At 40.6% G+C, this 26,394-nt stretch overlaps 1 protein-coding gene across 2 annotated transcripts in view; it reads left to right on the plus strand.

The window, feature by feature from the left end:
* The window catches only part of USP46 (ubiquitin specific peptidase 46), a 123,580-nt gene that overhangs the window by 77,377 nt on the left and 19,809 nt on the right, over positions 1–26,394 (plus strand). The window contains exon 8 of one of the 2 annotated variants that reach the window (XM_078001597.1): positions 10,684–10,890. The exons of the other annotated variant lie outside the window; for it this stretch is intronic. Within the exon in view, the coding sequence (XP_077857723.1) occupies positions 10,684–10,768 (85 nt within the window). The 3' untranslated portion in view covers positions 10,769–10,890. Of the gene's footprint in view, positions 1–10,683; positions 10,891–26,394 lie in introns of those variants that run through there. 2 annotated transcript variants of the gene reach the window in all.

Genomic DNA, 26,394 nt, shown 5'->3' on the forward strand with positions numbered 1-26,394 from the left:
GTTACACACTTTTAAACAGCCAGATCTCGTGAGAACTCAGTCACAAGGCAGTACTAGCGGGATGGTGCTAAATCACCTATGATTCAATCATCTCCCACCAGGCCCCGCCTCCAACACTGGGGATTACAATTCAACATGAGATTTGGGTGGAGACACAGCCAAACCATATCAGTCATTTTTCTTTTACTGAGGGAAAATTTTGGTTGTGGGGTTAGTACTAAAGATAGCCCATGTAGACTTTTTGTGAAGATGCCCCAAGTGGAGAGATTTTTAATTAGGCATTTGTTTGGCAACTATTACATTCTAGGCATTGTGACAGGAGCTGGCGGATAAAAAGGTGACACAGATTGGGTCCCTCTTACAGACTCATTTTTTGTCTCAGAAAAGTCTGGGTGAGAAAGAAATTTAAAATTAAGTTGTGGAAATAATACTTGTTGGGGAAACTCCTTGCAAATCAGCACAGTTTGGTATTCAGCCCCAGCCTCACCGGTGGTGCAGGTGGCACTGTTGGATGAAGCCACCCCATCCTTTTTCCTGGGAGCCCCACGCTCTTCCCAGCCTGCCTTCCAGCTCAGGGACAACACATTTTGAAAAACAAAGTATAAATCGGTTATGTTGCAGCAATGAATCACGTTTTGCCTCTTCTCATGTTAAAAGAGCCAGTATCATGAAAGCCTCAACAGTGGGCTTTATGAATCAAGTATCTGTTATTTCTAAACAATCTGTTTACATTATGACCAGATAATTAGAGCCTATGTAGACTTACCGAAATAAGATAGGACATAAGTGGTTTATTGGTGCATCAACCTGTGTTTGCTTTTTAAGGTTCCTTTATGTTTTAAAGTGATTTGAACGAAAGACATTAGGAGCTTACAAAGGAAAAGTAACTTCATTTTGGCTATGAGATAACAGAGTCAGAAATGATGTTAGATTGTGTAGAAAAGACTTCTAATTGTGTGCTTAATTCCCACATGATTATAATAAACTATGTATTAACCTTGGTGGGGTCGTACTCAGGTTGTCAATTACACGGATGCATCTTTCACTTTGTTCTCTCCCAAGAGTGAGAGAAAGAGTGAGGTCGTGCTTAAGGCAGTGTGGAGTTCTACAGAAACTCTTCATGGAAAAGGAGTTCAGGCACTTGTGTTTAGATTGCAGTCTGATTCTGTTCTTACTTCCTCTCAGCATAAGGGAGCTTTGAAAAGAAAACGGAGACTTGTATCCGACTTGGCTAGAAGCAAAATAATTTGATCATTGAAGCCACCATTTCTATGTATTTGATCAAGTCCTCCTCAGGAATCCAATACAGCTGTATTCATATTTCACTCTCTCTTAATGGACCTTGCTGGAAAGAACATTCCATGCTAAGAAAATGGAAAATAAATGCGAGAAAACTTTAAGAGTGAGCCTTCACGTCTCCTGCAGCAGGTGATATCTCTGTACTTTAGAGCTTGTCTCCAGGTTGAGAATTACCTGTTTTCCACTCTGAGGAGATTAGAAAGATAATTTTTTAATGGGTTATAACACTTGTGTGAAGAAGACTGACCTCCACCTCTCCTGTGAAATAAATTGTTTGAAAACTCTTTGAAGAGAAATGGCTTCGGTATATTGTTCTATCTGTGCTACCCCAAAGCCCGGAGAAGAAATATTAAGTATAAATTGCTAGGCTAAGTATGTCATATGTGCCAGCTTCGACATGTAAACCAAAGAAAAGGACTGAGCCAAGTCTCAATTAATGTACAGGTTATTTTGCCAAAGTTGAAGATACACCAGGGAAAAGAGACGAAAGCCACAGTATGATCTATGGCCCCTACTTTTTACAAAGAGGAGTCTGAGGGCTTCAGTATTTAAAGGGGAAAAGTAGGCAGGAGGAGGAAAGAGGAAAGAAAAAAAAAAGAGGGAGAGTATGGTCATATTCTTAGGAGGCTTTAATTCACACTCGCTGAATCTGAATTCACATGCTGCGTGTGGAAAGGAATAGGTAGAGGAACAGTAAATTATGTATGTCTCCTACTCAGTAAAACTGCACTTTACAAAAGATAAACAATAGAAAAGTCAAATATGCATTTATCTCAAGGTGGGCAGTGGGGATGATTTCTATTCTCCTCTTGTCCCATATTGCAGGAGGCCACCTGGGGAGACATGGCCTCTTTTTGCTATCTGTTTAGGAACAAAAGGAAAGACAGTTTTCTGTGACTCAGCTTCCAAGCTTAACTTTTTTCTTTGGTATAGTGAGTTTGGGGTCCCGAGATGTTCTTTTCCTTTCACAGATGTATGAGACTTCAGCAGAAGGGTGAAGGCTGTAGAATGGAGAGAAAACTCTCTGCCTGCATGGCTAATGATTGACTTGGTCTTTTAACTGATTATGTCATCTGAGGAGTCTGTGAAGGTTTATGAAGAATGAATTCACCATACAGCCTCCCCTCAGATGGAAATGTATACACGATGTAGAAGAATAAGGGGCTGTGAGTCTCGGGAGTAAGAGGAGGGGAATAAGGTTAAGGCTCCTAGTACTGCTTAGCTTCTAGCCTTGGGTCTTGCCGCAACACCTGCCCAACACGTGTGTGTGTGTGCGTGTGTGTGTGCTTTGCAAGGTTAGCTGGGACCCAGGTAAACCCCACTTTGTCCCTCGCTGACAGGAAACCTACACATTCTCTGCCCTCTCTGTTGCTTCCCTGACCTCGCTCTCCCATGGAATTTTAGATTCAATTCAATGGCGTTCAGGTTCCAGTGTGGGTTGGTCACCAGCCGATGCAATCCCCCTAGCGTATGGGAAAGCAAAGGATCAGGAGGCATGAGATCCTAGTTCAGTCCTAGCCTTTGCTTCCTGGTTTGCCTAACTCAGATGTTGGACATAGTATTGGGGTAGGATGCTAATGAGTGGTAGTTGGTGGAGGGGGCCATTTTCCCCAGCAGTCCCCAAGGGGGAGAGACCAATTGGCAACACAGTGGAAAGTATATAATATTAGCTACTTAAGTCATAAATAGTTCTGGGAAATAGGCTCTACTGTTTCATTTATTCCCCACAACATTTCCTAACATTTCCTAGGCATGAAATACGACGCTGAAGACGTGAGAAAAACAAGCATCCCCTGACAGCCAGGGGCTAGCCTGAGACAGCCGCCCTCTGATGTTGTCCGGAGCCATCCTGGCGCTCATCGCTGGGCTGTGGTGTTTCTTGTTTGATGTAAATCGCACAGAACACCAGCCTTAGACAAGGTCATGCCGTGACTGTGATGAAGTGAGACGAAAAACAAGACCACTTCATAATTTCATCCCAGCATAGACAAACACAAGGTCACTGTATAAACCACGAAATCACAAACATCCCCCTCTCTCCTCATCACCAGTTCCCATTTTAGCTGTGCTTTCATCTGTGCTACATGAGATTTACTGCGATCTCAATCAGATCATCTCCCCCACTTCCTGACAGCACCCAATACAAAGCACACCCCTATCCGCGGAACACTCCCATGAATGACCTAAGCAAGGTCTCCATCCTCAGAGTTCTTTCTGACAGCCGCTTACGAGATGCCCCACAGTCCCCCAGAGTGTGTGGTCTCTCAGTGCACTGAGCATTTGTTCAACCACAGTTGTGTTCCTAGTGGTCTGACTGGAGAGTGCTAGACTGAGAAGTCATTTCCTGAGGTCTGCTGTTCTCATGAGGGCAAGGGGGAAAGGAGCATCATACACACAAATAGGATGGCTACTGGTATGCTGGCGCCTCATTGATCTGCAGCAACTCCTCCTGCCCACGGAGTTGGTGGTGTTGGCCCAGACACCAAAGGAGGCTTCTTACAAGTAACTGGAGAAATCTGGACTTCAGTTTTTCCTAACCTGTAAAACAAGGTCAAAGCAGGTTTGTCATGAATAGAAATGCTGGAAAGCATGTAGTGTGATGGTGGGCATGGCCTGGTAAGACTGACATGCTTTGCTCATTGTTCATAGTTCCTGGCACCTTCACACCTCCCCTTAGAGTCCCTCGGGCTCAGGTGTGTCTGTGTCTCGAACCCTTGTTTTCCTGAGGGGTCAGAACCACTATTTGAGGCAAGGCCTGAAACAGAGGAGATGGGGACTGAGCTCCCTCTGTATGGAGGGTTCAGTCAATTTCAGGAATTCCAATTTGCTCCAACAGAAATTCCAAGTTCTGTCTGGATCCTGTTATATGTGCTCAAGAGCTTTCCAGAATCATAGGGCTGGGGTGGGGAGGGATGATCCTGGTGTGGATAGGGCAGGTGGCAGTAGAGATGACTGAAGATGCAGGGACAGGGTCCGGTGCCCTCTAGTTTGAAGGGCCCACTAACACCTCCTGATTGTCCTCAAAAGAGCTGTTGTGCAAGTCTTGCTCTTACTTTACTTACATTACTTGTCTATGTGTTTTGTTTAAAAAAAAAAAAAAATCCCAAATGTGACAACAGTGATCTTGAATCCAAACCAAGGCTGAAGTTAAGCCCTTACCTTTCTGCAAGACAGGGCAATGGAACAAGAGATCATGAAAAGGGAGAAGAAGACATTCTCCATGAAGACAGTGTCCTGTCCCTCTCTGAAGCTGGTGCCTAGAAAGGGTTGTCCAGTTAAAACAAATGTGTGGCAAGGAGATGTGGGGCTAATGTGGAGAAATCTAAAAAGAGAGGAGAAGTGATTCTTATTCCTATTTAGCTTTTTAATGTTATAAAGCAGGAAAGGAAAGGTCAACCTGAAATAATTTAAAAGAGTCAGGATCCAATTAAAATAGTTTAAGTGCAAAGATTGAGGGTAGCTGTCAAGGCACACCCGGACACCAGAGAATGATTATTGGTGCTCCCAGTGTGGGGATAAGTGAAGATTGTTTATATAGGCAAAAATAGGTGTAGAACAGAATCACAACATTCTCCATACAAAGGCTAACACAGAGATATAAGATTTGATTGGCTACTGTTGATTACACTCCAAAGGATTGCTTAACATCTCATTGTAAAGAGGTACAAATCATGAGGGTCTTTATCTCATGTAGCCTAAGTTTGAATAAAGATTAGGGAGTCTGGTTAATATATAACATCTCAACACAAAGATCAAGAAGCAACAGTCATTCACCAGAGAAGAAAAACAACTGTGGCTCAGTTTCCACGGCTTAACTTTTGACCTCGGCATAATAAATAGGGAAGGTCCTGAAAATTTCTTTTCTTTTCACAGAAGAACAGAAGAAGAAAAGAAAGAAAATGGAGAAATCAATGTAAGCGTTTAAATAAAAGATCTGAGAGCCACTTTCTGATTTTGGGAGGTACAGGAAAAGAGCCCCATGGCAAGCCAACTAAAGTGGCAAAGCATAATTTTAATCCTTATAGTCCTCCCCTACCTGAGAACAAATATCCTGTTTTGTTTCTGCTATTCAAGTTTTGGTTACAATTTTTTGCAAGCTATTGATTTTTGTAGGCAAAAACTGTGAGGCCTCTCAAAAGTGATATGGGATAGGGACTCATTTATCGTTTTAGAAAAAGTGATGTGGGATAGGAACTCATTTACTGTTTTAGAATTTCTGGAAAATAGTTTTGCATTTTGAAGCTTTCATTATTTTTGCTAGAAGCATTTATTTGTAATTATGTCTGCTGACCCCAGACTCTAAGCTACATAATAGAACTTTAATTACATTAGGTACAGGATTTTTTTCTCCATTTGCGTATATGGAGGAATGGAGTATTGGACAGAAAGTCGGCCGGGCATGGTGGCTAACACCTGTAATCCCAGTACTTTGGGAGGCCAAGGCAGGCAGATTGCTTAAGCCCATGAGTTTGAGACCAGGCTGGGCAACATGGTGAAACCCCCATCTCTACAAAAATTAGAAAAATTAGCCAGACTTCTTGGCATGCACCTGAAGTTCCAGCTACTTGGAAGGCTGAGGTGGAAGGATCACCTGAGCCTGGAGAGGTAGAGGTTGCAGTGAGCCATGATTGTGCCACTGCACTCCAGCCTGGGTGACAGAGCAAGACCCTGTCTCAAAAAAATAAAAAGTCTATAGTGACATTCTGAGAACAAGTGTTGTGAATAAGTGAGTGATGGAAGTGTAAGGAGAATATTCAAGAGAGAAAAATGGCGAAGCAGAGCTGAAGGAAGCAGAGATTTAATGCATTCTTCTTAGGCATGGCTGGTGAGTGAGTGACTTCTGTCACACTAAAATTTAAAGAAATCTTCCTGATAGAATGTATTTTAAAATAGATTTAAAATAGATATAGTTTCTTTTTAAAACTTTATCATGGGGAATTTAAAACATGTACAGAAGTAGAGAGAATAGAATACTGAACCTCTGTGAACCCACGACTCAGCTTCAACAGTTAATTATAGCCAATCTTGTTTCAGACTGCTGGAATTTTCAGATGGTACTGGAAAGTTATCAAATGAACAGGCCCTCAACTATTCAGGATCTCTAAACCCATAAAGGACAAATGTATGAAGTGTTGATGTGGTTTAGATTGACAACCAACTCTAAGGGATTTTCCATGTATTTTGTCATCCTCTAACTTGAAGTAACATAATCATTAGCATAAATGCAAAAACATTTTTTGTGATGCAGAGATTTAATTGTTGAAATGTCCTTAACTTTTACAATGGCTAAATCATATAAAAAATAATGAGACTGAAGCTACAGTATAAGGAAGTAACCACATTTATTTGGAAAATTGTAATGAAACAATAGCACTTTATAACTAATATAGATTATAGAATATAGTTCTATGAATATACATATGCAAAAGTGACAACTTCTACCTCTCACAGCTGTTTTACACGCCTTCTAGGTTTTCACTTTTCCGTCTACCCTTACTTTTCTGAAATTTTCCCAAAAGGATGGGGCCAGACTCAAAGTTTCTGTTTGTCTTGCCCCTTTCCTGTTGATGTTTTCTCTTGTGGCATGTCATTAGAAGATTTTACTGATCAATGCATTAAATCAAAGAATGCTAGAGTGGAAAGACAGTTCCTGGAAAACAGTTCAAAGTCAAGATAAGGAAATAGAATGTATTTTAAAATAGATTTAAAATACAGGAAATAGAAGCCCTGAGATCTTATCAATACTTGCTTGCATCACTTTTCAAGTTGGTTTTACCTAAAGTAAAAAAGGAGGGACTGGTGACCGTTGTCCCAGAGTAGAAGCAGAGTCACTATTCTGTGTGGTGGGCGCTTGCAGGAGGAAGGGAGTGCAAGCTCAATTGTAGCTCTTGAAATCTCCAGCTCTCCCTGGTGCCTGCTCAAAGAAGCATGTGGAGGCCTGAACTGCAGGGGTTGGGGCAAGGAAAGAGAAAGAGCTGGTCTTAGCAATCAGGAGGTAGAGCAGAAACCAAAGGGTCTTATATATAGAATTTCACCCTCTCCAGTCCATCACCCAAATGATCTAGCGCTGTTTTCAAGCTCTTGTTTCAGTAGCACAACCTTTTTGAAAAATAAAATCTAATGTAGAACCTAATTGTGTGTATATGGCATATTTTTCCTCAGCTTTATTGAGGTATGATAGGCAAATAAATATTGTATATATTTAAAGTGTACAACAGGATGGTTTGGCATATGTGCACATTGTGAGACGACTACAGTTAATTAGCAAATACTCTTGTGTATGTGTGATGAGAACATTTGAGATCTCAGCAAATTTCATGCATATAATCCATTATTATTAACTATGTCACCATGCTATATATTAGATTTTAAGAATTTACTCACCTTAAACTGAAATTTGTAACCTTTGACTAATACCTCCTCATTTTCCCCTTCTCTAGCCCTATTAACCACCGTTCTACTCTGTTTTTATGAGTTCCAGTTTTTTAGATTCCACATATAAGTGATATCATGCAGTATTTGCCTTTCTATGTCTGGCTTACTTCACTTAGCATAATGTCCTCCAGGTTCATTCATATTCTTGCAAATGACAGGATTTCTTCCTTTTTGAAGGCTGAATAATATTTCGTTATATATATATATATGTGTGTGTGTGTGTGTGTGTGTGTGTGTGTGTGTGTGTGTGTGTGTGAATGACATGTATTTATCCATTCATCTGTCAATGGGCACTTAGGATGCTTTGCATCTTGGCTACGGTAAATAATGCTGCAGTGAAGTGGTAATGCAGATATGTCTTGAGAGTTACCGAGTTTATATACTTTGGATATATACCCAGAAGTGGGACTGCTGGATCATATGGTATTTCTGTTTTTAATTTTTTGAGGAACCTCCATTCTTTTTTCTGTGTAATGACTGTACCACTTTACCTTCCCCCCAGCAGTATATAAGGTGTCTGTCTTAGTCCATTTTGTGCTGCTTGTAACAAAATAGCTGAGACTGGGTAAGCTGTAAAGAACAGAGATTCACTTCTTACAGTTCTGAAGTAATGAGAGGTCCAAGATCAAGGGGCCCACCTCTGGGCCTGGGCTTTAGTGCTGTGCCATCCCACAGTGGAAGGTGGAAGGGGAAGAGAGTGCAAGCGAGAGGGAACAAGAGGTCAAAATCACGGCCTCAAGCACTTTATTATCTGCATTAATCTATTCATGAGGGTGTAGCCCTCATAACCTAAACACCTTCCATTAGGCCTTACCTCCCAACACTGATGCATTGGGGGTTAAGTTACTAACACATGCTTTTTCGGGGACAGGTTCAAACCATAGCAGATTCTTTTCTCCACATCCTTACCAACAATTATCTTTCAACTTTTTGAAAATAACCACCCTGACAGGCATGAAGTGATGTTTCATTGTGATTTTGACTTGCATTTGTCTGATGCTTAGTGATGTTAAGCATCTTTTCATATATCTGTTGACCACTTGTATATATATGGTGTTTTATATGGCATTTTATTAGTATACATTCCTTTTATAAATTATTTTTAGAATGAGAACAGTGCAACTATCTGAGGAACATGAAATTTTGAAATTAAGGATTGTCAGTGACAATAGTATTCTTTTATTGGTCTCAGCACCCAATTTACATCTGAACTTTTATTTCACTCACATGGAATTATGAAAATTCAAGTTTGCACTGATACATGGTTGCATATTGTGTTTCATTTTGTTTTTTAAACAGCTGCCTTGCAATCTCCAAGATCTTTTCAATAAAATCAAAATAGTGGGGAAACTTTTATTTTTAAGATTTTTCATTAAAATAAGTTAACCTCTCAGATTACCTCAGTTAGAGTCACCAAAGAGTTCAAATTTGATTTATAACACAGTTGAATATATCTGTTGGTTATTAAGCCAAGTTATATTTTAAAAGTGAAACTTTAATGAAAACATTTGTGGAACCCCTGAAGCAGGGTTCCATAGAACATAGTTTGAAAACCAGTAATCTGGTATTGAAGAAGTAAGGCCTCCTTTATTTCCTCACCCCAAACGTTTTTCAGCCTTTCCCGCTGCCCTCTCTTGGCTTATTTTCCCCTTTGGAGTGGTGCTGAACTCATTTTAACTAAATTTCATTAAATTAGCACTGTGGTTGGTAGGAGGATGGAAAAAAGGGTAAAGTGGCTGCTTGTTCTGCCTGGGACCTAGCATTCCCACCTCCCTTCTTTCCCCTCCATCCCATGGCATAAAGGGGTGGGTTCGAGTCAGCACTGAGTAAAATCGTGAAGTAGGTGGACTTCTTTCTCACGACTTCTTCAGTCCGGGAGCTGAACTGTTTTTGGCATCCCCTTCCCTTTAGGAAGACATGATAGCAAGCTGCTCTATTTGGACATTCTGTGCTCCCTGTGCCCCCAACACACACTGAGATCCCTGGGGGCTGTGATCCAGATTTTTTTCTTCTGCCTTATCAAAACTTACAGAATGGGAAGTGTCCCATGACTTAGATGCTGCTTTCTGCTAGGTGTTTTCTAGCTATAGTAGCAAGCTAATCCAGCCAATATGTTTACTTGTGTGCTTTTGCAAATATTATTTATTTTTCTCACACATTTATTAAGCAATTACTCTGCGATGAGTAATAAGCTGAGTACTTTACATGATCATTGGGTTCTCCCAACAACCCTGTGAGATAGGTTCTCTCTCTCATTATCATTCCCATCTAGGGATGAGAACACTGAGGCCAGGATTTAAAAGAGCTTTCTGAGAGTCCTTTTGGAACCCTTTGTTGTGGTGACCACCCAGGCTACCTGATGCAAATTTCAGGTACAAATGATGAGGTGGTTTAGAAGCAAGCTTTTGTTCATCTGAAAGAATAGAGCTTTCCCCAATAACACAGCAGTTAAGAGCACAGTCTTTGAAGTAAAAATAACACACATTTGAATGTTGGCTCAGCCACTTACCAACTGTATGAAACTCAGTTTCCTCATCTGTAAAATGGGAAATAATAACAGTACCTATGTCTAAGTGTTGTTGTGAGGATTAAATGAGATAAAGTGTGTCAAACACATAACAAAATGCCTGTGCCTATGTTCAGTGCATTCCGTACATTCAGTGGTGGAATGTAAGTGGTTAGAAAGTCTTAGCTGTTATTTTGTTATTATTAACTCATTATTAGGCCTGAGCTAGCTGAACATAGAAGAACCACTCCACTGAAGCACATGTTTAAAATAGGAATAAGTATAAGTTACCTGCAATAATTTAAGAAACAAAATGAGACTGCGCTAACACCATTTAGCTTAATTCCTCTACTCTTTGAAGGTATGATCACCTCTTTGGATCATATACAGTGTCTGCTGTGGCCTGGTTCCAAAAATAGCTCTAATATCTTCTTTTCTTTTAGGGCAACGAACCCTGCAGATTGGGCTCTTGCACATAGATGGATGCTGTTTTTGTCAGCCAATGAAAGAGAGGGCAGAAAGAGCTGATATCATCAAGTCATACTTCTTGTTCTTCGAGCAAACTTTTTCTATTCCTAGCTTTGGGACAAATTTTGCCCCCGGGAGCCAATTATGCTGCTGGTGTCCAACGAAGTCAGCATTTTATTCACAAGTGCCGTTTCTGCACTTCTTGAAGGACAGAGGGTCTTGTCTGACACAAGCCTTCCTCACATGTGTGCCAGGGACCCACTCAGAGAGGGGCAGTGGGTGCTCACAGAGGTCCAGATTCACAGCTATTAGAACCTCTTCAGAGCCCAAAGTCCGTGGGCCCATGGTGAGGGCAGCCTTCTCTGCCCCTGCTCATCCACTGAAGATGGCCTGGGCAACACCAACGGCTCCAAATCATAGCAATTTGGCAACCTCTTACCTGAGCCATTCAGGAAACTTCTTATACAGAAACATTCTTGAGTTTCCCTAGTTCCAGTCAGATCACATGTTTGGTTTTGTTAAAACATGTTTGTATTATTTAAAAGATGAAAGTACTAAATGCTTATTGTCCACAGGTAGGAAAACATAATAAAAAAGAATCTTCACAAGGCTTTTTTTCTTATTATTTTTGTATTTTGACTTCTATATGCATTTAAAAAAATAACGTTACTTGACTCATTCAACACTTGCATGTGGATAGCTAAGCCTCTGAGCCTACTAGTGTAAGACCTTCCTGCTCTATGTAGAAAAGTGTTAAAAGTGCTGTTTACATATGTGTGAAGATAGTCACTGCAAAGTTGCACATAATATCAAAAAGACCTAAATGTTCTTTAAATAAATAATGATACATCTATATTATGAAATTATATGCAGTAATTTTGACACACAAATCATGATCATATTTAAAAATTCACCAAAAATATCCAGTTAAATAGAGTGAAAACCGATAGTTCCCCTTTATTCCAGTTCCATTTTTTTCCCCAAAGATAACTACTAATGAAAGTTTGTGGTAGGCCCTTACAGACCCATTTTTGCATTAACACATGTATATTTGCACATAGATATATAAATATGTTTTTAGTTTTAATTTTTAAAACAAAGATTATTAAGTTTTATTCTGCAACTTGCTCTTTCTTTCAACTTAATAGTCTTAAAGATTTTTCTATACTAGAGTGACTTCATTTAAAATAAATTACTGGGCCAGGTGCAGTGGCTCATGCCTGTAATTCCAGCACTTTGGGAGGCCAAGGTGGGCAGATCACTTGAGGTCAGGAGTTCAAGACCAGCCTGGCCAACAGGGTGAAACCCCATCTCTACTAAAAATACAAAAAATTAGATGAGCATTGTGGCATGCGCCTGTAATCCCAGCTACTCAGGAGGCTGAGGTGGGAGAATCACTGGAACCTGGGAGGTAGAGGTTGCAGTGAGCCAGGATCATGCCACTGCAGTCCAGCCTGGGAGACAGAGTGAGACTCCATCTCAAAAAAAATTACTGCATATAATTCCATAATATAGATATACCATAGCTACTTTTATATATACATAGAACCTTGCAAGGCCAAGCAAGCTGGCTCATGTGTATAATTCCAGCACTTTGGGAGGCCAAGGGGGGTAGATCACTTGAGCTCAAGAGTTCAAGACCAGCCTGGGCAACATGGCGAAACCCCATCTCTACAAAAAAATATAAAAATTAGCCAGGTGTGATGGTGCATGCTCTGCTACTCAGGAGGCTGGGGTAGGAGGATCACTTGAGCCCGGGGAGGTTGAGGCTGCAATTAGCCATGATTGAGCCACTGCACTCCAGCCTGGGCAACAGAGTGACAGGTGAGACCTTGTCTCAAAACAAAAATGAAAACAAAACCCACAAACAACAACAACAGCAACAAAAACCTTGGAGTGAATATCTTTGCACACATGTAAACAGCATTTTTAAACTTAAAAATTTTCCCTATAGGGCAGGAAGGACTTACACCAGTAGGCTTGGAAGGCTTAGCTGTATCCATGTGCAAGTGTTGAATTCGTCCTGAGAAAGTGCTTGGGGAAATTAGAGGAACTCATTAAATCTTTTGGACCAAGAGCTAACACTGAACCCTAGAACTACTTGGTTTTATGAATGCCAAAAGAGATTTTTTTAGTTTCACATTTGTTTAATGAACACAGGGCCTGGAACCATCATCTAAGTATAGTAATTTGAGATATAATTTTAAGATTACTGGAAGACAGTGTAATAGGCTTGATGTCTGTCCTCATCTGGTGTTTGAAATTCTTTCCTCTTGAGTATTCCGGGCCCAAGAGAAGCTTGAAAGTTGATAATGTTGTTTTTCCACTGTTGCCCTTTCAACAGGGTCTAGAATTTCCAACTGGTCTAATTGTGAAACTTGTCTTTTTGCTGAAATGTTTTTCCTTGATTTGGGTTTTCTTGAAATTATTGCCAAAGTCATATGACATAAATTGTAAATGCCACAAAATTTATTCTGCTATTCTTGAGATAAAACATGGAAATCTGAAAGTTGAAGGCTAGGACTTGAGAAGAGAATATAAGAAGCTACCATTTCAAAATCCTTAGTGAAGGGATTATATCACCCCCTTGCTTTGACTTGAAAGTCTCTTGAATGATCTTCTTCATCTGTCAGACAATCCCTGCGTCAATGATTAATAAACTCACTCTAGCCTGAGGGTGGGTTTCTGCTGAAATACTGAGGGAGGCAAAGTGCAGCAGGAGTAGAATGTGAATTCCAAACCCAGACTATGCCTAGAGCAGGAATTCTGCAGCCTGACTGTGTCAGAGCCAGCAGGACGCTTTCATCACCACCAGCACCACCAGCAACACCCCCAGCACCAGCAGCACCAGCAACACCACCAGCACCAGCAGCACCAGCAACACCACCAGCACCAGGAACAGTAACATAGTTTCTCATCTATTGAATGAAAAATTATGACCTGATCAAATTTTTCACCTTTCAGTTACTTCCATTTCAAGGTAATGGCAATTTCTTACTCTATCTCTGTTTCATAGTTGAACTCCCAGAACATAGATGATGGCCTTAACACCTACCAAATCCCAGACTCTGGCACGGTTCCAGCTCACCCATGAGCATTTACTATATCAATGGAAATAAGTTATTGGTGTGGTGTTTGTGATAGTCACATGAATGATGATACTTATTTACATTTATGCTTATAGTGATTTTAATGATTATTGTCATACCTTGAAAGATATTATATTGATAGACCAATTAAAAAAAAAAAAAACAAAACTGACCAGGTAGATTTGTGATGATGGCAAGTATAAATAAAACACCTCCTTTCCTTCATTCCTCCAGGTTAATTCCTTCACCTCCAATGTATACATCAATTACAGAGGTATCGCTTCATGTCTATTGCCAACCCCCTAGTCCACGCCACCATACTGTCTTGCTTCCTCAATCCATTCATGGCACAGCAACCTGAGGGCTTTCTTTTGTCTTTTTATTTTGAAAAATTGTAAAACTACAGAAAAGTTGCAAGACTAGACAGCAAGCAACTATCTATCCTTCATCTAGATTTACCAATTTTAATAATTTGTTTTATCTCTATATATGCATATTTTGATTATTACAATTACTGTTATTACATTATTGTTGCTGATTCATTTACGAGTATGGTGGAGACATCATAACCCTTTGCTCCTGAGTACTTTAGTCTGTATCCTTTAACAAGGACATTTTCTTCCATAACCACAGTTACAATGATCAGTAAATTTGACACTGATTCAATACTATTATCTACTATACAGTCCAAGTTCAAATTTTACCAAGTGTCCCCAAAATGTCCTATCTAAAAAGTTATTTTCTTCCAGAATCCAATCCTGGGCAGATACTTGGTTGTCATGTGTCTTCAGCCTTCTTTAATCTCAGGCTTTCTTTGTCTTTTGTGACATTGAAGAGTACAGACCAGTAATTTATACTACACTCCCCCATTTGGGTTTGTCTGAGATTTCCTCATGAGTAAATCCAGGTGATGCATGTTTGGTAGGGTCCCTCTCAGGTTATCACATCAGGAGCAGAAGGACCTTTGAACCCAGTGGGTCAGACTGTGCTCCCATCGGGCATATCATCCTTCAGCCGCGTCTCATGGAGTCAGCTGTTCCATATTAAGGTCCTACACACTCCAATCCCTGTTTCTATCCTGCTATGCTTCTTCCTTGCACTGAGTTCTGGCTGCACTGGGCTTTGTTCAGTTCCTTGAGCAGGTCAGACTCTCTCCTTTAAAACTTTTTCCTCACTCTGTTCTGCTTCCAGTTGGTTGGCCCATACGTTCCAGGAGTTCAGCTACAAAACAGAGATAGAGTAAGAAATTGCCATTACCTTGAAATGGAACTAACTGCAAGGTGAATTTTTGCTAAAAAATTTTTCTTTTACCCCCCTACAGCTTTTGGACTACTCCAAAGTCAGAGTAAGCCATTCTAGTACTTGACATACTCAGATGTATGACTCACCCATCTCCCATGTGACAGGTTTAGTTGGTTGTCGTGTGTGTGTGTGTGTGTGTGCACGTGTGTGTCTAAAATTTTGTAATAAGACAATCTAAAAGGCAGCTCATAAAAATAACTTAAAAATATTTTTTATGTTTTTATTTGAAATATTTTTGGCACCTTAGGTATAAAAAGTAAGTGTATTCATATTTATAAAGCTAGATAATCTGGTTAAATAATTCCATTTAGAATTCTTGGGGAAATCATAAGCAATTATTCCTAATAGGTCTTCTCAAATTCCATTCGAAATCATCACCATAAGTCTGTTTCCCAGAAGAGCCTTGTGTTACTGTTGCTTTATGAGATGAAGCAGTGTGGGGGTATCATGGGGTGAAGATGTTTACAAAGATGCAATTCTAGAGATTGAGAAGTCCTAGATCAAGGTGCCAGCAGATTCCATGTCTGGTGAGGGCTGATTCCTCATAGATGGCGCCTTTTATGTGTCCTCACATGGCAGAAGGGCAAACATACATTTTGAATTTTAGAATAACTTAGGTTTGCAGAGAAGTTACAGAGAGTTCCTGCATTTTCTTCACATAGCTTCCCCTAATTTTAATATCTTACATTACCTTGATACATTTGTCAAAACTAGGAAACCAACATTGGTACATTATTTTTAACTAAACTTCTGATATGGTTTGGTGGTGTCCCCACTCAAATCTTGTCTTGAATTGTAGCTCCCATAATTCCCATGTATTGTGAGGGGATCTGGTGGGAGATAATGGAATCATGGGAGCAATTTCCCCCATACTGTTCTCGTGGTAGTGAATAAGTCTCATGAGACCTGATGATTTTGTAAGGGGTTTCCCTTTTCGCTTGGCTCTCTCATTGTCTTTCTTCCCTGTCACCATGGAGGATGTGACTTGCTCCTCTTTGCCTTCTGCCATGACTGTGGCAGCCTCCCCAGCCATGTAGAACTGTGAGTCAATTAAACCTCTATATTTCATAATTACCCAGTTTCGGGTATGTCTTTATCAGCAGCGTGAGAACGGACTAATACAACTTCAGACTTTATTCAGATTTGACTAGTTTTCCACTGATGTTCTCTCTCAGTCTGAAGATCCAATCCAGGTTACTACACTGCATTTTTTCATCATGTCTCCTTAGTCTTCCCTGGTCTGGGACAATTTATTTTAAAAGTCATTTTTTATCAACATGGTACATACATCTGGCACCAAAAGATTTACAATGCAAAATAGGAGTTCATTATCCATAATCTATGCAATACCCCAGAAATAACCACCCTTGCCTGTTTTGGCCACTTCTGGTGTTTACCTCTATATTTATAAATAATACAAATTACCTAATTTGTATTAAATTACTTTGACATTAAGTTACTATTAAAAATGCAAACATACATTTGATGTAAAATAAGACACGCAGAACACCACACAAAACCAATGAATAATTTAATGGGATGTTGTGAGTTGTGCACTTTTGTAACACCACCCAAGACAAGAAACAGAATGTTGGCAAATACCCTAGTAGCCCCTCCACCTGCCCTGTTCTAATCAGAAGTAACCACTCTCCTGACTTTTATAGCTATAATTGTCTTGTATTTTTAAAAATAGTTTTATTACCCAGTGTACGTTGTTGAGCACTATGGTTTGTTTAACCATTGAAAAATTGTTGTTATTATTTTTTGAGACAGGGTCTCTGTTGCCCAAGCTCGAGTGCAGTAGCACAATCACAGCTCACTGCAGCCTCGACCTCCCAGGCTCAGGTGATCCTCCCACCTCAGCCTCCCAAGCAGCCTAGGACTACAGGTACATGCCACCATGTCTGGCTAATTTTTTAAGTCTCTTAATCTGCAGATTTCTTCTCCATCCCTTTCTTTTCCTTACAGTCCCCTCCCCTCCCTTCTCCTCCCCTCCCCTCCCCTTCCCTTCCTTTTACAAAATCCACAGTTTGAATATTCTTACTGTTAATCTTGGAGAAGATCCTTTAAAGATCCTTTATGTGACCTTGTCCTAATGCCCAGAGTCTTTTATACATTGGCCAGTAGAGATTGCCTACCCTGAGAAACATGTATTTTTTTCTTTTTTTTTAATAAAAAAAGTTTGTGGGCACATAGTAAGTAGGTGTATATATTTATGGGTTATGAGATATTTTGATATAGGCATATGATGCATAATAATTACACAAGGGTAAATGAGGCATTCATCACCTCAAGCGTTTATCCTTTGTGTTACAAACAATCCAATTGTACTTTTTACATTGTTTTAAAATGTACAATTAAATTATGATTGACAATAGTCACCCTGTTGTGCTATCAAATACTAGATCTTATTCTTTCTATATTTTAGTACCCATTAACCATACCTCCCCCTTCCCTGCCAACTCTTCCCAGCCTCAGGTAACTATCACTCTACTTTCCTATATTTTCACCTCTCATTTTTTGGAGAAAGACATGTTGTAAACAATCAAATCATTTTGGGAAGGCAGGAAGATGAAAGCTGAATAAAAGTGTAAGTACTTGGTAGTGGTTGGCAGAATTTTCCTCATTTTTTTGCCTTTATCAGAAAAACTCTATTTTATATATATTATATCTAGTTTTTGAACAAAGATGGCATTAAAAATAGCTTACTAGATCCTGAGCAAGATGGCCGAATAGGAACAGCTCCGGCCTCCAGCTCCCAGCACGAGCAACGCAGAAGGTGAGTGATTTCTGCATTTTCAACTGAGGTGCCAGGTTCATCTCACTGGGGAGTGCCGGACAATTGGTGCTGGTCAGCTGGTGCAGCCCAACCAGTGAGAGCTGAAGCAGGGCGAGGCATCGCCTCACCTGGGAAGTGCAAGGGGGAAGGTAATCCCTTTGCCTAGCCAAGGGAAACTGAGACACACAACACCTGGAAAATCGGGTAACTCCCAACCTACTACTGCGCTTTACCAAGGGTATTAGCAAACAGCAACCCAGAGATTATAACCCACACCTGGCCCGGAGGGTCCCACGTGCACGGAGCCTCCCTCATTGCTAGCACAGCAGTCTGAGATCTAACTGCAAGGTAGCAGTGGGGCTGGGGGAGGGGCACCCGCCATTGCTGAGGCTTAAGTAGGTAAACATGGCCACCTGGAAGCCCGAACTGGGTGGAGCCCACTGCAGCTCAAGGAGGCCTGCCTGCCTCTATAGACTCCACCTCTGGGGACAGGGCATAGCTAACAAAAAGCAGCAGAAACCTCAGCAGATGTTAATACCCCTGTCTGACAGCTTTGAAGAGAGCAGTGGGTCACCCAGCATGGAGGTTGAGATCTGAGAACGGACAGACTGCCTGCTCAAGTGGGTCCCTGACCCTTGAGTAACCTAACTGGGAGACATACCCCACTAGGTGCAGACTGACACCTCACACCTCTGAAACGAAGTTTCCAGAGCAAGAATCAGACAGCAACACTCGCTGTTCAGCAATATTCTATCTTCCGCAGCCACCGCTGTTGATACCCAGGCAAACAGGGTCTGGAGTGGACATCAAGCAAACTCCAACAGATATGCAACTGAGGGTCCTGAGTGTTAGAACGAAAACTAACAAACAGAAAGGATACCCACACCGAAACCCCATCAGTATGTCACCATCATCAAAGACCAAAGGCAGATAAAACCACAAAGATGGGGAAAAAGCAGGCCAGAGAAGCTGGAAATTCAAAATATCACAGCGCATCACCCCCTCCAAAGGAATGCAGCTCATCACCAGCAACTGATCAAAGGCAGACGGAGAATGACTTTGATGAGTTGAGAGAAGAAGGCTTTGGTCGATCAAACTTCTCAGAGCTAATGGAGGAACTACGTACCCAGCGCAAAGAAACTAAAAATCTTGAAAAAAGAGTGGAAGAATGGATAACTAGAATAATCAATGCAGAGAAGGACATAAAAGAACTGGTAGAGGTAAAAACCATGACACAAGAATTACGTGACAAATGCACAAGCTTCAGTAATCGACTCGATCAACTGGAAGAAAGAGTATCAAAGATTGAAGATCAAATGAATGAAATGAAGTGAGAAGAGAAGACTAGAGAAAAGAGAGGAAAAAGAAATGAACAAAGCCTCCAAGAAATATGGAACTATGTGAAAAGACCAAATCTACGTCTGATTGGTGTGCCTGAAAGTGAGGGGGAAAATGGAACCAAGTTGGAAAACACTCTTCAGGATATCATCCAGGAGAACTTCCCCAACCTATTAAGGCAGGCCAACATTCGAATTCAGGAAATACAGAGAACGCCACAAAGATACTCCTCGAGAAGAGCAACTCCAAGACACATAATTGTCAGATTCACCAAAGTTGAAATAAAGGAAAAAATGTTAAGGGCAGCCAGAGAGAAAGGTCTAGTTACCCACAAATGGAAGCCCATCAGACTAACAGCAGATTACTCGGCAGAAACTCTCCAAGCCAGAAGAGAGAGGGGGCCAATATTCAACATTCTTAAAGAAAAGAATTTTAAACCCAGAATTTCATATCCAGCCAAACTAAGTTTCATAAATGAAGGAGAAATAAAATCCTTTACAGACAAGCAAATGCTGAGAGATTTTGTCACCACCAGGCCTGCCCTACAAGAGACTCTGAAGGAAGCACTAAACATGGAAAGGAACAACCGGTACCAGCCATTGCAAAAACATGCCAAAATGTAAAGATGATCGATGCTAGGAAGAAACTGCATCAACTAATGAGCAAAATAACCAGCTAATATCACAATGACAGGATTGAGTTCACACATAACAATATTAACCTTAAATGTAAATGGACTAAATGGCCCAATTAAAAGACACAGACTGGCAAACTGGTTTAAGAGTCAAGACCCATCAGTTTGCTGTATTCAGGAGACCCATCTCACACGCAGAGACATACATAGGCTCAAAATAAAGGGATGGAGGAAGATCTACCAAGCCAATGGAGAACAAACAAAAGCAGGGGTTGCAGTCCTAGTCTCTGACAAAACAGACTTTAAACCATCAAGGATCAAAAGAGACAAAGAAGACCATTACATAATGGTAAAGGGATCAATTCATCAGGAATAGCTAAATAAATATATATGCACGCAATACGGGAGCACCCAGATTCATAAAGCAAGTCCTTAGAGACTTACAAAGAGACTTAGACTCCCATACAATAATAATGGGAGACTTCAACACCCCACTGTCAACATTAGACAGATCAACGAGACAGAAAGTTAACAAGGATATCCAGGAATTGAACTCAACTCTGCACCAAGTGGACCTAATAGACATCTACAGAACTCTCCACCCCAAATCAACAGAATATACATTCTTCTCAGCACCACATCGCACTTATTCCAAAATTGACCATATGATTGGAAGTAAAGCACTCCTCAGCAAATGTAAAAGAACAGAAATTATAACAAACTGTCTCTCAGACCACAGTGCAATCAAACTAGAACTCAGGACTAAGAAACTCAATCAAAACCACTCAACTACATGGAAACTGAACAACCTGCTCCTGAATGACTACTGGGTACATAAAGAAATGAAGGCAGAAATAAAGATGTTCTTTGAAACGAGTGAGGACAAAGATATACCAGAATCTCTGGGACACCTTATTTAAAGCAGTGTGTAGAGGGAAATTTATAGCAATAAATGACCACAAGAGAAAGCTGGAAAGATCTAAAATTGACACCCTAGCATCACAATTAAAAGAACTAGAGGAGCAAGAGCAAACACATTCAAAAGCTAGCAGAAGGCAAGAAGTAACTAAGATCAGAGCAGAACTGAAGGAGATAGAGACACAAAAAACCCTCCAAAAAATCAATGAATCCAGGAGCTGGTTTTTTGAAAAGATCAAGAAAATTGATAGACCGCTAGCAAGACTAATAAAGAAGAAAAGAGAGAAGAATCAAATAGACGCAATAAAAAATGATAAAGGGGATATCACCACCGGCCCCACAGAAATACAAACTACCATCAGAGAATACTATAAACACCTCTACGCAAATAAACTAGAAAACCTAGAAGAAATGGATAATTTCCTGGATACTTAACACTCTTCCAAGACTAAACCAGGAAGAAGTTGAATCCCTGAATAGACCAATAGTAGGCTCTGAAATGGAGGCAATAATTAATAGCCTACCAACCAAAAAGACTCCAGGACCAGACAGATTCACAGCTGAATTCTACCAGAGGTACAAGATGGAGCTGATACCATTCCTTCTGAAACTATTCCAATCAATTGAAAAAGAGGGAATCCTCCCTAACTCATTTTATGAGGCCAACATCATCCTGATACCAAAGCCTGGCAGAGACACAACAAAAAAAGAGAATTTTAAACCACTATCCCTGATGAACATCAGTGCAAAAATCCTCAATAAAATACTGGCAAACCGGATTCAGCAGCACATCAAAAAGCTTATCCACCATGATCAAGTGGGCTTCATCCCTGGGATGCAAGGCTGGGTCAATATATGCAAATCAATAAACGTAATCCAGCATATAAACAGAACCAAAGACAAACCACATGATTATCTCAATAGATGCAGAAAAGGCTTTTGACAAAATTCAACAGCCCTTCATGCTAAAAACGCTCAATAAATTTGGTATTGATGGAACATATCTCAAAATAATAGGAGCTATTTATGACAAACCCACAGTCAATATCATACTGAATGGGCAAAAACTGGAAAAATTCCCTTTGAAAACTGACACAAGACAGGGATGCCCTCTCTCACCACTCCTATTCAGCATAGTGTTGGAAGTTCTGGCTAGAGCAATCAGGCAAGAGAAAGAAATCAAGGGTATTCAGTTAGGAAAAGAAGAAGTCAAATTGTCCCTGTTTGCAGATGACATGATTGTATATTTAGAAAACCCCATCATCTCAGCCCAAAATCTCCTTAAGCTGATAAGCAACTTCAGCAAAGTCTCAGGATACAAAATCAATGTGCAAAAATCACAAGCATTCTTATACACCAGTAACAGACAGAGAGCCAAATCATGAATGAACTCCCATTCGCAATAGCTTCAAAGAGAATAAAATACCTAGCAATCCAACTTACAAGGGATGTAAAGGACCTCTTTAAGGAGAACTACAAACCACTGCTCAGTGAAATAAAAGAGGACTCAAGCAAATGGAAAAACATACCATGCTCATGGATAGGAAGAATCAATATTGTGAAAATGGCCATACTGCCCAAGGTAATTTATAGATTCAATGCCATCCCCAGCAAGCCTACCAATGACTTTCTTCACAGAATTGGAAAAAACGGCTTTAGAGTTCACATGGAACCAAAAAAGAGCCTGCATTGCCAAGACAATCCTAAGTCAAAAGAACAAAGCTGGAGGCATCATGCTACCTGTCTTCAAACTATACTACAAGGCTACAGTAACCAAAACAGCATGGTACTGGTACCAAAAGAGAGTTATAGACCAATGGAACAGAACAGAGCTCTCAGAAATAATACCACACATCTACAGCCATCTGATCTTTGACAAACCTGAGAGAAACAAGAAATGGGGAAAGGATTCCCTATTGAATAAATGGTGCTGGGAAAATTGGCTAGCCATAAGTAGAAAGCTGAAACTGGATCCTTTCCTTACTTCTTATACGAAAATTAATTCAAGATGGATTAGAGACTTAAATGTTAGACCTAATACCATAAAAACCCTAGAAGAATACCTAGGTAATACCATTCAGGACATAGACATGGACAAAGACTTCACGTCTGAAACACCAAAAGGAATGGCAACAAAAGCCAAAATTGACAAATGGGATCTAATGAAACTAAAGAGCTTCTGCACAGCAAAAGAAACTACCATCAGAGTGAACAGGCAACCTACAGAATGGGAGACAATTTTTGCAATCTACTCATCTGACAAAGGGCTAATATCCAGAACCTACAAAGAACTCAAACAAATTTACAAGAAAAAAACAAACAACCCCATCAAAAAATGGGCCAAGAATATGAACAGACATTTCTCAAAAGAAGACATTCATACAGCCAACAGATGCATGAAAAAATGCTCATCATCACTGGCCATCAGAGAAGTGCAAATCAAAACCACAATGAGACACCATCTCACACCAGTTAGAATGGCGATCATTAAAAAGTCAGGAAACAGCAGGTGCTGGAGAGGATGTGAAGAAATAGGAACACTTTTACACTGTTGGTGGGATGGTAAAGTAGTTCAACTATTGTGGAAAACAGTATGGTGATTCTTCAAGGATCTAGAACTAGAAATACCATTTGACCCAGCCATCCCATTACCGGGTATATACCCAAAGGATTATAAATCATGCTGCTATAAAGACACATGTACACGTATGTTTATTGCGGCACTATTCACAATAGCAAAGACTTGGAATCAACCCAAATGTCCATCAGTGACAGACTGGATTAAGAAAATGTAGCACATATACACCATGGAATACAATGCAGCCATAAATAAGGATGAGTTCGTGTCCTTTCCAGCTACATGGATGCAGCTGAAAACCATCATTCTCAGCAAATGATTGCAAGAACAGAAAACCAAACACTGCATGTTTTCACTCATAGGTGGGAATTGAACAATGAGATCCCTTGGGCATGGGAAGGGGAACATCACACTCCAGGGCCTATTGTGGGGAGGGGCTAGTGGGGAGGGATGGCACTGGGAGTTATACCTGATGTAAATGACGCGTTGATGGGTGCTGACGAGTTGATGGGTGCAGCACACCAACATGGCACACGTATACATATGTAACAAATCTGCACGTTGTGCACATGTACTCTAGAACTTAAAGTATAATAAAAAAAATTGGCCGGGCGTGCTGGCTGAAGCCTGTAATCCCAGCACTCTGGGAGGGAGGCCGAGACGGGTGGATCTTGAGGTCAGGAGATTGAGACCATCCTGGCTAACATGGTGAAACCCCATCTCTACTAAAAATACAAAACAAATCTAGCCAGGCAAGGTGGCGTGCGCCTGTAGTCCCAACTACTCGGGAGGCTGAGGCAGGAGAATGCCGTGAACCTGGGAGGCGGAGCTTGCAGTGAGCTGAGATCCAGCCACTGCACTCCAGCCTGGGTGACAGAGCTAGACTCTGTCTCAAAAAAAAAAAAAAAAAAAAAATAGCTTACTGATGAAAAGTAGGTGCTCTGATGGTCTGCCTGAGTTTATATCCTGGCCTGTCCTTTCTTAGTGGCTTTGTGACCTTGGACAAGTTATTTAACCTCTTGGTGCCTCAATATTCTCTTCTGTAATATGGAGGTGATAATTGGCATAGGGTTGTTGAGAGGAGCAAATGATATAATAAATACTTTGAAAAGTAGTTGGCAAGCACAAAGTAAATGCTTAATATTTTAAGCTTCCATTACTATTCTTTGCAATGGAGAATAGATTCAAAATGATCAATTTCAGTCTAATGTACATGCCCAGGATTTTCAATTCATTTATTCACTTTTACTCCTGGCACATTTCCAGCTCTTATTCATGTGATGAGGATAAAATTAATTCATCCACAGCTGTTCTTCAATCTCTGGCTATTTTCTGACTCTTGGGCAAATAAATCATCAGCTTTTAAACTAAACAATTAGTCCCAGCTTGAAAGAATTTGTAAATATCTCCAAGGCCATGCACAATGGAACAAATCCTTTGTTTCCTGTGTTTATACATAAACTTTGGAATGTAACTACTGAAACCACTGCTCTGCTCTAAGGCATTTCAGGAAGAAAAAAAAAAAAAGACCATAGTAATTAACATTTGGCAACAAAGAGGAAGCAAATATATTTCTATGCACATCTTTAAAACCCGGAAATCTCTCTCCCTAAGTCTGCAATTATATTTTCTAATATATAGGTGGTTATACCCTTGTAGTGAGTTGAATTGAATCCCCCAAAACAATATATCCAAGTCCTAACCCCTGATACGTGGGAAGGTGCACTCACTTAGAAATAGGGTGTTAGCGGGTACAACAAAGTTAAGGATCTCAAGATGAGATCATTCTGTGTTTAGGGTGAATCCTAAATCTAACGACTGGTTTCTTTCTAAGAGACAGAAAGGGAGAAACAGACACAGAGAGACACAGAAGGAAAGCCAGTGAAACCAGGTAGAGATTAGAGTGTTATGTCTACAAGCCAAGGAATGACAAGAGGGGCTGGCAACCACCAGAAGCCAGGAGAGTGGCACGGAGCGGCTTCTCCTGCAGAGCCCGCAGAAGGAGCCAACCCTGCCAACACCTTGATTTTGGACTTCTGGCTTCCAGAGCTGGGAGAGAATACATTTCGGTTGCTTGAAGCTGCCAGGTTTGTGGTAGTTTGTCATGGCAGCCCTGGGAAGCCAATATAACCTTCATGATATAAAGGATACTCTGAACATCTAAGATAAATCAAAACTAAAGAAATTAGAGGCAAATCTAGACATTCTACTTCTGCCAGAACAAACACTCACCTCCCCCATACATCTTTTGTTTACCCTGAACTAAATGCATTTGGGAAAAGGACAAGTTCTAGTTAGCTACCATGTCATACACCAATGTCTATGCTTTCAAGGAATCCAAATATTTAAACTGCATTGCACATAAACTAATCATTTTTAGATGACTCAGAAGGCATTCCACATCTTCAGAAATCAGGGAGTTACTTACTGCCTGAGTCTTTTCCTGCTGATGTAACAAAATCCTACAGGCTGGGTAATTTATAAAGAACGAGAATTAATTTTCTCACAGTTCTGGAGGCTGGGAATTCCAAGATCAAGGTGCCAGCAGGTTTGGTGTCTGGTGAAGGCTGCACTCTGCTTTCAAGATGGTACCTTGTTGCTGCATTCTCCAGTGGGGAGGAACATGATTTCCTCACACACTGAAAGGGAGAGCATGCAGATTTTTGAGTCTTAATCCCATTCATGAGGGAGGAACCCCTCATGAATCAGCTCTTAAAGGCCCCACCTCTTAATACTGTCATATTGGCAACGCTTGGATTCTGGAGGTGACACATTCAAATCCTAGCACCTGTGATGCCTTCATCATTCTCATCCTGACATCACCAAGTTCTATATACATTACCTTCTAAATATCTCTTGAATTCATCCACTTCTTTCTGTCCCCTCTGCCTCTCTTGGGTCCAAGCCACCATTTGTTCTCTCTCTGACAGCTGCAGTGGTCTCTGAAATGGTCCCCCATCCCATTCACTGCACCGCTGTGCAGCACAGTCTCTTGACAATACAAGTCTGATTGTGTTTTCTCTTTCGGTGGGGCCCCTAGGGCTCCTT

This window comes from Macaca mulatta, chromosome 5 (assembly GCF_049350105.2).
Source record: "Macaca mulatta isolate MMU2019108-1 chromosome 5, T2T-MMU8v2.0, whole genome shotgun sequence".
NCBI classification, from domain to species: Eukaryota; Metazoa; Chordata; class Mammalia; order Primates; family Cercopithecidae; genus Macaca; species Macaca mulatta.